The following is a 17,228-nucleotide window of genomic DNA, read 5'->3' as shown; positions in this document are numbered from 1 at the left end:
CTGGTATTCGTAAAAAACCGCAAACACCATTCAAAATTTGAATTTTTTCCCCACAGTAGTGGTAAATTGGTTTGAAATGTCTCTAAATTCGTTAATTTATTTGTTTGTATAGTAAAGTGCTTGATAAAATGCTTTAAAGAAAGGAATCGGACCGAAAACAAGGTAAGAAAAGGTCAACCGGAAAAGTTGACAAAACGTGATCGGAGATTTAAAGTTAAAAAATTTATGAAAAATACACATTTGAGTGCTGTAAAAGTTTCTGAAGAGTTAAATGAAACATTTTAGATTTAATTTTCACCTAAAATTGTTCGCCAAGTTCTCTGATTAGCTGGATTATATGGGACCTCTTCCCGCAGAAATTTTCTTGGTCGTGAGAAAAACAGAAAGCTTGCGCTTTTCGTCGCAAAATCAATTATAAATAAGCTAAAAACGTTTTAGAATCACGTCTTACTTACAGATAAAAATTAATTCAACATTTTTGGTTGAATTGTTGTATAACTGTAAGTAGAAGAAAAAAGTAGGAACTTAATCTTAAGAACTTATTTGGATCAGTTAATCAGGACGGTGGAGGTGTTCTAGTGTGAGGGTGCATATCAGCATCAGGACTTGGTAGTTTGGAATTTTTTGATGAAATAATGAATCATTCTGTTCCTTTAAATATTTTAAAAACCAATTTGGAACTCTTAGCCAATAATTTGGTTATTGGAAACAACTTTGTTTTTTTTATCAGGATAACGATAAGAAGCACACGGTTTTCAACGTTTGCGTCTAGTGCCTCGAAAATTGTCCTAAAGTTTAAAAAATACTCCCTCAATCTCCAGATTTTAACTTAATGTAACGTATTTAGAGATATCTGGAGGCTAGATTACGAAAAAAGGGCTTTAAAATGAAAATAGAGCTAGAAACAGTAAAACTCAAAGTGTGGTTGAACACTTACTCAGAAATTACGCACAAATAAGAAAGAAAAAGAATGAAATCTATTCCCAGACGTTTAAAAGGTCTTATGAATACTGTATGATATTCTACTAATTATTAACTTAATCAAAAGTTAGATTATTCAATAATATATAGACATTTTATAAAGTGTACGAAGACTTTTGTGAGATAAAATTTCCGGCACTTTTTGGTTTTTGATTTTTTACTTTCTTCTATATCTAATATATAGAAGAAAGTATTGGATTCGTGCAAATTTTCGAATTTCGAATTTTGACGGATTCGAACGTTTTGAGGTGTGCTGAGTCCATTTCGACCATTTTTGGAAAATGTCTGTCTGTCTGTGTGTGTGTATGTATGTGTGTGTGTGTGTGTGTGTGTGTGTGTGTATGTATGTGTGTCACGTCTGTGTGTGACCAGTTTTTTGTGGCCGCTCTACAACAAAAACTACCGCATGAAATCGAACGAAATTTAGTACACATATGTGCCCCTATGTGAACTTGTGCCCATTAGTTTTTGGCGCGAATTCCTCCAAGGGGGGTGGAGCAATGGGACGTTTTTCGAGTTACGCGTGCTTGCTATTCCTCAGGAAGTTACTGGCGGAATCAAACAAAATTTGGTCCATATGTTGGTATTAACAGGAACAGGTGCTGATTCAATTTTGGTGTCAATAACTCAAACGGGGGTTGAGCTATAGAACGTTTTTTGTCGTCAATTGTGACTGCTGTATCTCAAGAAATAATGAACGGAATGAAAGAAAACTTTTATCGGCAAGTAGCCCTTAGTGGGTATAAGAACTGATTTTATTTTTGTGTCAACAGCTAAAAAGGAGGTAGCGCAATCACCCGTTCTTTTTTTCCATTTTGAGTGCCCTATCTCAAGAAGTAATGCTACGTTCTGGTTGAAATTTGGAATATATGTGAATCCATATGTAAACAGGCTTTGGTTCTATTTTGACGCCGATCGCTCCAAGAGGTGTTGATTTTTTTTTTTTTTGCGAATAAAAATATTTTTATTAATGCAACAATAAGAAAGATAAATCGTAATAGATTGTCGTCTGCGTATTTCTCGTGATTTTAATTGTATGGAAATATTATCTCAATGATTTAAAATTTTTAACTGTTGCCATCTTATGTTTGTTAACAAATAAAATATTTGTAATTCATTCAAGCAAGGCTTTTAAAATAACTTTCAATTTTCGCTCTTTGCTTTGCTTTTGCAATAATTCAGACATTGGGATAGTCGTCAAGTTTTTGCATGTGTCATTTTGTTTTTGTTGGGAATATTGCTTCCTCGTCAAGCATGGGGAGGGATCAGAAAAAAAAAAAAAAAAAAGAAAAATATAGAAGAAAGTTTCGTGATGGCCACAACATACTAGTTAAAAATTAAGTTTTAATATTTTTTAAAAACTTTTCATGTAGTTCTGTTAAAAATTGATCATAGATCTTATAATTAAATACCTATTCCGAAATATTAGTTCTAACCAATGGATTGGGGCCTATTTCGTTGAAAGTCGTAGGTGTACGAAGACTTTTGGGAGCCACTGTATATATACTAGCTGCGTTACCCGACTTTGCACGGTCCACCTCGAAAATGAAAGTTATGTCACGAGACGCGTGTTCAACACTCAGGCTTGAACCAAAAAAAAAAAAAAATCAGTAAAATTTTGCGGCAGATTGTGGAAAAATAACCAAAAAGTAAACATTTTAAATCCCCTGATTACAGAAAAAGTCTTTGAAACAAAAGCCAGAATTTTACTTGTTCGTATTCTAGAGAAAAAAAAACCCCAACAGATCTTTCGTCTCAATGATTTTCTTCACGCTATAAATTTTAATAAAAGCATTGCTGCGAAAAGTTCAGATGAAGCACTGAATAATAATTTGAATGGAGAAAGCCTTCGAAAAATAGGGATTTTAGGTCGAAATCTAAGTGTCATAATTAATAGTTTTTAAATGATACCTCCGCTAATTATCATCGGAGGATTATGTTAGATAGCCAAACATAAAGACGGGAAGATTACGAATCCATTGATACCTGGTTCAAAGGTCAGTTCACTGTCGTTCGGGAGAAGTAACTTGGACATACATACATAGTCAGGGGCGGATCCAGAAATTTTAGTAAGGGGGGTCAAGTTTCAATGGCCATCTATCTATACCTCCTACGCAAAATTATTGCTAAGCAGAGGTGCCTCCTCTTCATGGGTGATGTTCACCCCCCCCCCCCCAAATAGGAGCAAAACCCTTTCAACCCGCCCCTCTTTAAATTTTTAATGGCGCAACCTGCTCCATGGATTATACTCCCTCAAGTTTTCATCAAAACTCAACTGTCCATTTCTTTAAGTAGACAGTCTGGTCACATTATCATAAGCTGCGAAATATATGAGATTACAGCTATAAAGTAGTTGGAAAGAAGTTAATATTGATTCCATGAATTATTTTTTCGGATTCAAAAAACTGAAGTTTTATAATAGTCGTAAAAAAATTCTTGTCACAGGGGGGTCAGCTGACCCTTTGACCCTCCCCTGAATCAGCCCTTGTACATAGTTACATACATAGGTACATACGCTCAGTTTTTAATTGTTCCAACTAATTGTTTGAATTATGCCATTTTCTATGAAAACACCAGAACCATCACTTGACGAAATATACTCTAAATATTTTCTTTGTTTTTCTTGCAGATACTCTCCCTTGTTATGGGTTCCTTGATGGTTTGTGCTTTAACGTTCCGCCCACTTAATGTACAGCACCAAAGAATCACAGAGAAAGATGCACACAACTCCGACGAAAGCTTGGAAAGCGAAGTAAGTGGCGTACATTCGATGCCGTCGCAACAGACGGCTTTTATGTTGCGACGGTAACGGTACAGTTAATTTAACTAAACTGCACAAGTGTTGCATATAGTTTTTGATTATTTATCAGTTATGATTATTTATTAGGGAAACGCAATGTTCCCAGTTTTACATAAATACTAGTGGAACCCGCACGACTTTGACCGTAGTTGAAAATTAAAAGGTCATTCGCTTCGCCTGTATATTTACAAATAATGGATGACGAATTTCTCGCCAATTGGCTATGTTCATTCGCTCTCCCATTCCACGTCATGATAATTTCGTAATTTACTCGTCCATCTTATGCTAATTTTGCTCCGGAAAATGTTCTTAAAATTGAAATAGAAAAAGAACAAAATCGAATTTTCGAAAAATCGCTTCGAGGTGCACACCCCCATGCTACAAACTAACTTTGTGCCAAATTTCATGAAAATCGGCCGAACGGTCTAGGCGATATGCGGGTCACAGAGATCCAGACATCCAGCCATCCTACAGATATCCTCCAGAGAGGCTTTGGGCTTTATTATTAGTAAAGAAGATAAAGAAGATTTAAATAAAAGTTCCTCAGAGAGCATTCAAAATCGATAAACCATGCAATTGGTAGCTTGAAAAATTAAGTTTCCTTTATAAATGCAGAATTTCCGAACATCTGTCGTACGTTGTAGCAAGCTTGAATTTTCTTGTAACGTATGAATATAGTATTTTGTTGAAGTTTTATAATTTATCTAATGTTTTCAGGCAAGTTGCTGTGGAAAGTGCCTAGTTACCTCAATATGGAAAAACAAAAAATATTTATTATGGGTTTTCGCCATTCCAACAGCTTTGTTTGGATATTTTGTGCCTTATGTTCATTTAGTAAGTGTACTATAATTTATTCACTTTTTTTTTCTTTTTTTCACAAAGAAAATTTTTTTTTTTGTTTTTATGATGTCGTCGAAAAAAAATCATTTTTGCTTCTTTTTGTAACTTAGTAATTGCTATCTTCATTTTACACTGAACACCAACTCTAAATTGTAAAATGACGACTACAAATTTTCATCTCAGGTGAAGATAACGATGATTAAACTTTAATGCTGATTGCAAAATCAGCGTCAAAATTTACCCTGGTGCATCAATTTCCGTGTTCTTTCATTCAGTCACTGTTTGTCAGCGAAATTATGAAAAATTCAGCTACTACTGTAAAATGTTTTCGCATATATTATATGAATTATCATGTTTTTTTTTTTTTTTTTTTTTTTTCCGAGGTTGCACTTAAACTCACCTGGGACTCTCACATATTATAACTTGGGCGCTACTCTACTGGAGCGCTGAATGTTTATGCTTGCTGTCTATCCGTTTCCAGGTTATGATAATTCAGAAGCGAATTAAATATTACGCTCTTCGTTCATGGCAACAGTGAATGGCAGTTCATCATTTGTGATGTCATGCGCAGAAGCGTAAAAAATAAAATTGAGTCTGCGCACCGATTTAAATATTTTTTTTAAATAGTAAACTTTGTCAAATTATTTAAAAAATGGTCAAATCCTATGTTTTTAAGCATGCTCTTTCAGCAAAAAATACAGTGAAACCTGTGTAAGTTGACCACTCGCGGTGCAGTACTTAGGCGGTCAACTTATAAAGGGCGGTAATAATTTATTTTATTTTACTTTTTTTTTTGGTCATTTCTTGCACCATGTATTCATTTTTTGAGGAATTCACCCTTACTCTTTCTGTTCAACTCACTTTCATTGTTTAACATTATTGAAAGTAAAACAATAATTAAAAATACTATTCAAATAATTTTGTTAGTTTTTCCTTGTTCATAACTATATTAGACACTTTAGTTTTAGAAATTCCATATATGCCAGCTAATATTCTCTGGCTTTTTCCATTTTCAGTTAATTTTAATATTTCATACTTTTTATTAATCTCAAGTTCAGCTAACTTTCTTTTTGAAGCCTTTTTATGTAAAACTTATAGCACAAAGAGCAACAAGCTCGACTCTCCCAGTTCATAAAGGCAAAATCAAAATATCCTATCTCTTATCCCTTGCACCAGAAACATGTAACTTTACTCATTAGCAAGCCCAGATCTGCGTACCCGCAGTGCGATAGGCCTGCGTCCTTAAAGGGGCTAACGGCCCTAGAAATTGAAGAAAAAATAGAAAAAAAAAAACTAGCACTAAGACTTATTTACTTTACTAATAGACACTGCTGGTCACTAGGGAGAGGGCCTACATATTTTGTTGCAGCGGAATCAAAATGTACAAGATCTCTTTTTAGCACAATTCCTGTGTTGTCACAACATATTGCAACCGAAAGGAAAGACTGAACTTTTCTACTGACACCTATTTTCATTGAACAGAGTACAAAAAGCAATCTCAAATAGAACAACAAATGAAAAACAAGTTTGGAGAATAAAGAGCAGTATTAAGCTTTATTCTGCTGTTTAGTTAGTAAAATGCTGTTCTGTCATCAAAGCATTAAAAACATTCTTGGAAAGCTATGAAAAAAAAAAAATAATAATAAATAAATAAATAAATAATAAAATAAAATAATTTGCTGAAGAAAGTAAAAAAAAAAAATAAACCAAGTGGTCAACTTACAAAGGGTTTTTTACAGTACTCCCAACCAAATTTGGCGAACATTAGTGGTCAAGATAGATAGGTGGTCAAGATAGAGAGGTGGTCAAGATAGAGAGGTGGTAAAGTTACAGAGGTTTTCCTGCATTATATGAGATAGGACTAATTCCGTTCCTGAAAAAAGCGGTCAACATAGACAGGTGGTCAACTTACAAGGGTGGTCAACTTTACAGGTTTTACTGTACTTTTAAAATTTCAGAAACGACCCCATTCGAAATCGTGATAGCTAGAACGGAACTCCAAATGCGTTAAATATACAATATTTATTTTGATCAAATGTATTGTCTAACCACGGATTGTATGGAAAGGTAAACATCCGGTTTACACTCGGAAATGGAAGCATCTATTAGTTTTCAGGGATGTCAGATTTTGCAGATGTATGTTAGCCTCTAAATTAAGTTGAGGTCCCGTTCAAATGAGCGGAATACGCGCATAAAATTTTTATTTTTCCCCTCATTCAGATGGAGTCGCCCCAACTGGATGTTTGCCAATTCCATACAATCCGTGGTCAAACAGAACAATTCCTACATAGGTCGTATAATAAGTTACAGTTACGTAACAAAAAACGTGGTGTATTCGGAGAGCCAGCCCGACACCACTGAGCTGAACTATAAGTGATAAAATGTAACAATTCCATGTATTTTTTCTTTTTTTTGCAAAACATCGGTTTTTTAAAAAAAAATATCTGTAATGGTGTTTTGCTTATTAACCATGCAACCGGGTTTTTGTTTATCCGGATTGCCTTTGGTCCAGTTAGTCCGGATAAACGAGGCTGTACTGTACTGTACAATATATTTGCAACCATTTTAGCTGCAGACTGTATCATTAGTTCCCGAGATATCACCCTTCAAAAATGGATTATTTTTTCCAAATAAAAAACAAAGGGCAGGTAAACGGCAGTAACAGCAAATTTTTCATTTTATTTATTTATTTATTTTATTTTTATTTTTTTGCATTTTTATGATCTATTGTATGTCAGCTTTACCGTACAAGCTTGCTTATTTGATTGCCGCTGAAAAAAAGCACGAAAAAAACCCCGTCTAATTCCTAAATTTCCCTATTTTTGGTATTGAATACAAAACGCGTTTCCTCAAATGTCTCGAAAACTCATTTCTGCAGATATTGCCGTTTACCTGCACACGGCAGTCTGGCCTGTAAGACAATATACCGGTCATCTGCGGGTGTGGTTCTTCGTGGACGACCACTACTGAACCCCCGGATAGCTGTTCCTGTAGTTTGAAATTGTCTCCAAAGTCGTGAAACGATGCTGTGAGCAATTCCGAACTCTGCAGTCACACTTGTCACACTGCGGCCGTCCTCCAACTTCCCAATGATTCGACCTCGGGTAAAAGCATCCAGATGTCGTCTAACAGATTGATTATTCGCCATTTCTCGGTGAGGCAGCAACTCGGCGTGATTTTAACTGCTATACGGCATGCAATCTCTTTGCCAGAAATGCTGATCTTACACCGACAACATGCTTTATACTACTCAGACACTCCCCCATTACGTCTGCCTGCATATCTGCGCATGTGCTACCCTACATCACCTTACTTAATCTCCTGATTGGTCTTTCTGTCCGCTCTGCCTCTTCGTTCAGCTCCCCCCCCCCCCATATGCTAATTTTTCGACTTCGTCCTTAATTTTTGCACACCAGTGTAGATGCTTTCAGAGCCTGATCATTCTGATATTGGACCTGGGGCTCATTTGTATTTCAAGGCCCCCCTAGGGCCCGACTAAGATTTTTGAAGACACTGGGCAATAAATTAATTTAATCCTCTCCCCCCCCCCGCCCCTCTATATTTCCGATTATTCTAAAGCTATAAAATATTTCGATACTTGCGTATAACCATAACCATGCTAAATTTGGAGGTAACCTCATATCACAACGTTTAAAAATTAGAAGAGATATAGTATTCGTAATTATATAAGACGGGGTTAAACTTTGCCAGTTTACGGTAAATATCAAAGGTACTATGATATAACTTTTAATAGTAAATAGAGACTAAACTTGGAGTAGTTTTGAAATTTGCACAGAGATCAAATTTTTAAGGGGAATTTTTATCAACAAATAAAGAGATTTTTTCCTTGTCTTTGCTTTTGCAGAAATATCAATGACATCATTGTACTCTAGATTCTGAGTGAAATCATTATTTATTTTAATTAGCATGATAAATTAAGGAGATTTTGGGCCCCCTGAAATCTATGAGGAGGGGCCTGTGCCCCGCATGCCCCTGCAGTAATCAGGCTGTGCTGTGGATGCTTTTGTGTCTACTTCCGAACAAAATTTTTCAACAAAAATGAAACATTCTATTTTTTTCAAATTTATACAGTTACCTAGTTGTAGTTCTCAGCCGACGATATTTATTTGATTTTTTGTAATTTAAATAAAAGTACTCTTACTGCTCAAAAAAGAAAGAAAGAAAAAAAAAAAAAAAAAAAAAAACAGGATGTGCTGTAGAGACACTCGATAGAAGTGAAACTTTTGTATCACAGGTAAACATTTTAATTACTCATCAATCACTTTTGAATGGCATAAATTTTGTTTATCATTCATTTATTATCATAAAATTGCACATATATTTGTCACTGTCAGTAGCGTAAGAGGGGGTTGACAGGCGTGGCTCTCGCCAAGAGCGCAGCAGCCAGGGAGGCGGCATTTCAACTGATTAAAAAAAAATTTAAAGATTTTTTTTTTTTTTTTGATCATAGAATTTCAAAAATGCTTTTAAAAAAATGAAAAAAAAACCTCTCAAGAAAAAGAGCTAGAGACACATAACATCTAAAGAGAAGGAACATTGGGCATCATTGAAAACATTTCTAAAAACGGAAATAAGAAAAAAAATTACAATACTGCCTCTTCTTTGTCGAATCAACTAATCAAAATGTTCCAAAAAAAAAAATTTTTTTTTTTGAGGTCACAATGACCTCCGGTGATTTTACAAGTGTGCGACCCTGGGGGCAGGGGGTGCGCAATTTCTTTAATTCGCCAGTGGCTCTTGACCCCATAGTTACGCTACTGGTCGCTGTGCATCATCTTCTTCGCTCTTAAGGAGAGAAATTATACTTTTAGTAAAAACAGTAATATTGCCGCGCAGAGCAATCTGACTGGCAATCACAGTGGCTCGATCGGCAGAGCGCTAAGCTTCGAAACCATCGGACCTCAGATCAAGTCCCAGCCGAGACGCTTCAGACTTATTCTCAACAAATTTTTATTTTTAATGAAGAAAATAGATTGTTGTGAGGTCTCAACGGTTCTTTTCGGCCTCCGACGATTACGTCTTGTTAGGGGGTCATTCTTGGAGACCACACGCAACCACGAGTTGTCCCACGGTCTTACACAAGATCCCCTTCAAGATTACGCAAAAGTTGCGGTCACTACGGCGCCGCTCCACCCCTCTGTCTCGGAGCACAGACCACCCTGTGGGGAGAACCAAAGTTTTCTCCGGGGGTCTGAAATGCATCTGGAGGCAGAGATGGTTACGCCACGAGCTGGAACTGAGGTCTGAAATTCTCTCGGGAACGCAATGTTCCAAAGTTTGATTTGTAAAGTCAATATATAGCTTGAACTTCCAACGAAGTTAGTCCTTTGTGGATAATGTTCCTGCATTTACAATCTTTGTGAATTAATTGTACATAGTTGTATGCAATTACTCCAGACAAATAAAAGTTTATTTTTATTATTTATGGTCTGGTACGTTACATTGTAAACAACGAGAAGACTACACAACACTCTAAATGCGTTAGTTATACACGCGTGTTTCACCTTAGATCAAGAATTGAAATGGAGGGAGCAAGTCCTATCATTGGCTTAGCAAAAGCGGACCAAAGACCCCAAGTCACGTGACTCAACAACAACGAATGGTTGGCACTTTTGCGTGAAACAAATGAAAGAAACCAGATTTCTTCCGATGCTTTGCTTTAAAATCTATCACGTGACATGGGGTCTTGGTTTCATGAATGAAAGGTCTTCAATCCCTCCATTTTATCTCTTCTTAATGGTTTCATTGGATGTTGGTTGATAACCAACAACTGAACTCAACGTAATACACGCAACCACGGACAACTGAAGGAAAGAAAGGGAGAAGAGTACATTGGCGACTTTTCGTCACACAAAAAACAACTAACGTCACTTCCGTAACACAAAAAGTTTGCCGATTCGAATTTCAAAGCCCTCGCATAAAAAGTTCCACTTCAAAAAGCTGAATGACATATGAGAAATATTTTGCTAATGCAGTCCTTGTTTTCTTTTTTTCAGGTGGCACACGTGAAGGACATTCTTCCAGAAGCAAACGGAGAAATTCTAGTCACTTGCATCGGTTTGACTTCTGGAATCGGCAGGATAGTGTTCGGAAAACTAGCAGATTTCCCGTCCGTTAATAGAATTATGCTACAGCAGGTAATCGAATGTCCATAACAATCATAAAAAGTGTTTTAAATGAGTCATAAGCCATAATGCATCATTGCATGTGTGCTTACTATCGGCAATTTATTCATTTATAGAAATTTATCTGGTAAAAAAATTTAAAATTGACCCTATAAGCCTTAAATGGCTATGTAATAAATAACAATATCGTTTAGATATGCCCCAATAATACTCTTTGCTCTCGTGCAAACCTTAATAAGGTTACTTAGTTGGTTTTTTGAGCACTTAGTTGCTCTTAAAAGTCTAAACAGATGCAGTATTGGGAAGGCAAGTGAAATTCCTTCTGATCACTGCACTTTTTAAAGCTAGCGGCATATTGCCAGTGTCGACGAGAGACGATGTCTGCCAGTCGGAACCTAGGGGCCGACCCTTTTAGAGCCCAGGCTTGAAATCTGAGTAGTAAAAATTTTATTATTTTTATGGGGTGAGGATGGCCCACCTTGGCCCTGCTATCATGAAATGTCATAGTAGCAATAATCGTCCTATTCCGCATAGGGACTAAGTGGTTTGTTTTCAGGGTCCCTTCCATCTGGTAAACCACAAAGTGGTTGAGTACAGGGGATTCTGAGTTAACATTGTCAGTAGTTACGTAAACTGTTGTAGTTGCCTTTATCATGAGGAAGTTGTTACTCACAACTTATGTGATTTTGAAGTGTTTTCTGACTATAAATTGAACACGTTGGTCGAGATAATAATCGATTCTTGACATTCCCGCTGCGTGCTTGCTGAATTTTGTTTCAGCTACTGGTTTTGTGAAGATACTTATGTTTAGCACCAGGACAGTCCGGAAAGTAACTTGTTCTGCGGAATAAATTCATTTAATACTAATGAGTTCGCCTTGACATATCCTCCAACAGTAGTCGCCCAGTCCTCCGTAGCACTTACCATATTATGACCGACATAACAAAAATAGGAGCAACATCTTAAGAAAAAAATAAATAAATGTGAATGTCATGAAATTTTCACGGTCAGTTTTCCCATATCATTTTAAACATGTTATTTATTTTGAATTTGACTAATTTTCGTAACAACTACGGAGTGTTGGTCAATTGGAGTGTATGTCACATTTTTGCAATTTTTACAAACAGATATAAAAGTTGTTTTCGTAACAATGGTATAATTGACTATTCTTTGTCTTCGCAGGCTGCCTTCTTGTCAATAGGAATTCTCACCATGGTTCTCGTGTTCGCCCGTCATTTCGCTTTCTTGGTGGTAGTGTGCCTTTTCCTGGGTCTCTTCGACGGTTGCTTCATCTCTCTGCTGGGGCCCATAGCTTTCGACGTCGTGGGGCAGAAAGGGGCCTCTCAAGCCATAGGGTTTCTACTCGGCTTCTGCTCTATACCTCTCACAGTTGGACCACCTGTTGCTGGTAAAATACTTATGCTACACTAAAAAAATTCTGAAGCGTCACTGATTATTTCCGTAGAACGTTTTGAAATTTTTCAGGTTTTCATCAATTTCCTGTGAAAATCAAGTATTTTTGTCAAAAGGAATCCTGAATTGCTAGAAGTTGCACGAATGCAGACTTCTCACTGCTGTGAAAAATATTTTTAGCTCACAGTTTCAAAATTACTTGATCTGAGCGTATTTAATAAGTGTATCGGCTTCAGTTGGATTACTGCCCGTCCAACGTCCATGTTGTCTAAGCTCCCAACAAGAGTGAACAAGTAACTAGATTCTGTAGCTTTGCAAGAATTGCTCGGTACTTACTTGCAAGTCGGAGCTTACTTGGTAAATCAGGAAAGTGCCAAGCTATTATATGAAACCTACCTAAGTTTTCTCTGAAGGTTCCAGACACATGACCGGGGAGATTTCTGAATTCTTCAGATAGATTCCAGGATATGAATTCGGGCATACTTTGAATTGATAGGTTACTGAATTTAAGCGGAAAACGTTCCAGTTTTGTGCAAGATATGTTGCTGGCAGAAATTGGGCAAATTAGCTGCCCATTATTTTACAGGAACGTTTCTGAATTGTTTTTATAGTGTACTTAGAGGTTAAAGAAATGTAGCGCAAGGCTTTGTGGAACGAGTGTCGTTCATTTCAAAATTCGTATTATGATGGAAGACTTCATATACGTCGTTACAATCCACCACGTCAAAAACAGGAAACTTTAAAGTCATAGTTTTCAGAAAATTGCAATATTCCGTTCGATCTGCTGACCAGTTAGACTAAAATAGTATTTAACTGACTATTGAGTACATGCATGCATGTAGTTCTGCCTTAGCCCTGGCTTAGGGGTGGTAACTTACTGCTATGAGATAACTATTGAGTATTAAATCTCTCCTTAATTCTGTCTTCTATTAAGACGATCCCATATTCAATTTGCGCGGAACCCTGTGCAGGTTGGTTAGGTTAAAATAGTATTTTAACTGACTTTTCATTGAGGATTAACTGTTTTCTTTGACATGAGGTAAAGGAGGAGGGAACCTATTCGTGATTTGAAAAAAAAGAAATGAATTGGACAGGAAAGGCCAAAAATGCTAAAAGTGTTTTGGGCATGGTGTTGACAACATCATCAATTGCTGCTGGGAAAATGTACATTTATGACAAGGAATTAAAATGTAAAAAAAAAGATCGCCGTAACTTGTTGGCTTTTCCGACACTTTCATACATAGGCGGCTCGTATGGAGGGGCAATGGGAGCAACTGCCCCTCTCACTTTGAAAAGTAAGGGGGCTTTGCCCCTCCACTTTTCGAAGATCAAAATTAACAATCGATCGAAAATGATAAAATTGATCGATTCACGTGTTTAAAGAAAGAAAAATCGACTTTGTGTTTCACATTTCTCTCATGCTATTCATAAAAATTAAAATGAAGCTTTGAAATGGAAGGAAGGAGTCTACTGCGGGCATGATCTGACACGGTTTTTGAGGCCGTGTTCCGGATCTTTTAGAGGAGGTAATCTAATCAATAACGGTATTAAAATTCAACTGCGAAATTAAAAAAAATGGTCAGTTATACGTGGCACAGCCGACTTAACTGCCCTCACCCCTTTTATTTTAGTGCATCAGCCGCCTGCTGTTTCATGTAACTTCGACAAGTATTTAACAGAATAATGCTTTAGTTGTATATCATTTCATTTTTCTTCATGAATTCCAGAAAGGTTTCTTTTTTAAAACTTTTGTTCAGAGTTAATAATGTAGAATCAATAATGCATGAACGATTGTTAAGCTTGAATATTTGTACAATTTTACTTAAAAAAGTTTTTTGTTAATCTATAGAATTGTAATTCTCAGGTCTTTTGTACGATCACATGAAGAACTACAATGTTGCCTTCCTTGCTGCCGGAGTTCCACCCATTGTGGGCGCACTTCTTCTTTGCTTGATTCACAGGTTACCAGAGGTAAATATTTTACTTCAGTTACCATTCTAGCTGTCATAACTTGTATTCTATAGAAAGAATACTTATCCGGTGGACTATTACTGGACGAAAAAAAAAAAAAAACTGCACAAGATACTGTCTGACCACGCATTGTATGGAAAGGCAAACATCCAATTTACAGGCGGAAATGAACGCATCTATTAATTTTTAGGGATGTTCAGCGTTGGTAGACGTATATGTTATCCTGTAAATTTAAATGAACGGAACACGCTCATCAAATGTTTACTTTTCCCCATCATTCAAGTAGACTCGCCTTAGCTGGACGTTTGCCCAACTCCATACAATCCCTGGTTTGACAGTACTGCCATGCAATTTTTATTCCGCTTCTTTTGATGTGTATTCATTGCATGCGTGTCATAAATTTAAAAATGAGGGATCTGAGTTTTTGTAACAACGTGGGTTTTGGAATGATTCAAGCTTCCAAAAATATATTATCAGAAATGTATTGTAATATTTACAAAAATCTGTTATTTATCTTAAAATTATTAATTTTCTCATGTTTTCCTGTCCGTTAGTCTTCAAACTGGATAGTTCATCAGCAAATTATCAATATTAAAAAGAGAAAAGAGGGGGAGAAAAAATAAATGAAATAAAAACATTTTTTAAATTTATCGCTGTTTTTTTTCGGGAATAAATTATTCTTTGTTTTTTATTGATCAGAAATTCTGCTTATTTGAATTTTCTTCTTCAAAATTGTACTGGAATTTTATTCATTTTCTTCTCTTAGAAAAAAATTAAAAAAAAATCTTTCATTGATTTTTTTCCCTCTTCAACATAGTAGATGATACTCTTGATATCTATGAAAATTCAACGCAGATGGAAAATTCTTATTAATAAAGTTTTTGAAGATATTATTCGAACGACGATTAGGGGAGGGGGGGGGGTTCTTTATAAAGTCGAAGGAAATACAGAGTTTCTTTTTAAACGGCTGTACCGTCTGGAAGAATTTATATTTAATTTGGTATTCTTTTGTTGTTAGAATAAGCTTTAGGAAATTCAAGCATGGTGTAAGAAATTCTTCAAATTTTAAGGTGTTGAAGAATTGAAGTTGTGAGGCAAATTGATGTAAGTGCCAAAATGAAGCTACTTGAGCATAAAATATCTGATCTGACTGAGAATATATTCTAATCGCAATCGCAAGAGAAAAGACTATTTGCAATTTTAAGAAAATTATTAGGGACAACAAATTTCTAATTTACTTTTACTTAACGCCAAATGTCTTACCAACTAATTTTATCATGTTTTTGAATTTACAGCCAGAAGAAGACATTCTTGACAACCAAGAAAATACAAAAGCACCAGTCCCCATTTCATCAAATGGTAGGTGAATAACATTAAGATGAAATCAACAAGAACTTCGACTATTTCAATCTTAAAAATATTTCATGGAATTTCAAGTAGAATGTAAAACGTGTTATGTAAAGATTACATTTAGGATTTCTAAAAGAATACCACTAACTACAAAGTGGCACTTATTTTTACATCAATACAATGGGAAAATCTTTCAATTAGGGATGCACCGATTAATCGACCATAATTGGTCACTTTACCGATTATTTATAATTGGTTAAAATTTCCCGATTAATCAGCGGAAAATATTTTCCAAAATAATTTTTTTTTTTTTTTTTTCAAGTATACCTTCACCATGGAGACTAAGATAAATGCATTTATTAACAATAAATAAATGTAATTTTCCTGCAAAAACTGGAAATATTTTCATCTGTCTCTTTTTTCTTTTGTTCCAGTAAGTAAAAAAATATTTCTTGTCAGGTTTTCCCATTAATTTGAGAATGTCCCTGGCTAGTGCACTTGCCAAAAATTTGCAAATATATGGAAATATGTAACACTTAAAATATGTTTGAATTATTAAAATCTGTAGACTTATTGAATGCTTCTAAATAAGTTTTTTTAATTTCATTTTATTCTCTTCTTTTTTTTTAACAGATGTGAAACTGACAATACCAGAAAAATTGCCCTTAAAAGATGGCGATGAATCGAAACTAAATGGCAACTGGACAACTTATGATGAACATTCTCGGTTACAAGAAGACACTTTGACATGCACAGTAAAGCCTGCAACACCTAATTTATCACAAGTGTAACAAAAGGACAATTTAAAAGCGTATAAGTGATAAAATAGTTTCAGACATATGTGTCATCGCTGAAGTGCAGAAATCGGTTATTCTGCAGATTATCCAGGTAATGTTCAGATTAACTAGGGACATCCACGTAAAGTGCCGAATATCGATTCATTTCTCAAATTACCTTGGTAATCTGCCGGTTACCTTCGTCTGCACATTACCTACTAGGCACTCGTTAAAGAGAAAATAAGATGTTTGCTGGAACAACAGCAATGTTTCTGTAAATTTATTTTTTTATAATGTTATTTATTTATTTTTCGATTGCTAAACAGTCAAGATAGTACAATCAAACAATATAATAAAATACCTATCAATTAAAAATATATGATACTAATAATCAAGCGGATAAAATGTTATTGAAGTTAAGAAAATTAGCACCATGTCATTCATTTCTTTTTCGATGCTTAAAAGGAATCAAACCAAGATTCAAATGCAGGTTCACCAACAAATTCTCAAAACAAAAAATTAAACGTTGCACAAGCTACTTATAAATGCATTTATTTTATTTTAATTATTTATTTTTGAGGCAAATAAATCAATAACATTTTTATGGAATGTGAATTTTAGTTCTGTATTGTGTTTTTTTTTTTTTTTTTTTTTTCAATCGAGGGAATAGTTAAAAAGCATAGTTTGTCCTCGTTTCGTTAAAAATTATTCTTAAAAGTTTTTAATAGCTTTTTACAAAAGGAAATTTAAAGTGAAAAATGAAGCAATTTCTGAATCCCAAAACCTGTGTAACAAAAGAATTCATTTACCATGTATTAAGACAGTGCTGTTAACACGCACTTGTGACGGCAAAAGTTTAAAAGATTTTTGAGCCAAATTTCTAAAGATTTTGATAAATAATCAAATATGGCAATCTTCTGTCATAAGGGGAGCACAAAAAATTGTGCCATT

General features: G+C 35.3%; 1 protein-coding gene across 1 annotated transcript in view; it reads left to right on the top strand.

The window, feature by feature from the left end:
- Positions 1–16,816, top strand: part of LOC129227583 (monocarboxylate transporter 10-like) — a 120,360-nt gene extending 103,544 nt beyond the window's left edge. Inside the window, exons 3-9 of the mRNA XM_054862168.1 lie at positions 3,611–3,733; positions 4,499–4,615; positions 10,639–10,779; positions 11,950–12,175; positions 14,045–14,151; positions 15,447–15,510; positions 16,135–16,816. Coding sequence (XP_054718143.1) covers positions 3,611–3,733; positions 4,499–4,615; positions 10,639–10,779; positions 11,950–12,175; positions 14,045–14,151; positions 15,447–15,510; positions 16,135–16,292 — 936 coding nt within the window. The 3' untranslated portion in view covers positions 16,293–16,816. The remainder of the gene's footprint in view (positions 1–3,610; positions 3,734–4,498; positions 4,616–10,638; positions 10,780–11,949; positions 12,176–14,044; positions 14,152–15,446; positions 15,511–16,134) is intronic.
- The last annotated feature ends 412 nt before the right edge of the window (positions 16,817–17,228 follow it).

The sequence above is a fragment of the Uloborus diversus genome, chromosome 8 (assembly GCF_026930045.1).
Source record: "Uloborus diversus isolate 005 chromosome 8, Udiv.v.3.1, whole genome shotgun sequence".
In the NCBI taxonomy this organism is placed as follows: domain Eukaryota; kingdom Metazoa; phylum Arthropoda; class Arachnida; order Araneae; family Uloboridae; genus Uloborus; species Uloborus diversus.
Note: the sequence above shows the minus strand (reverse complement) of the source record. Positions and strands in the feature narration are given on the sequence as shown.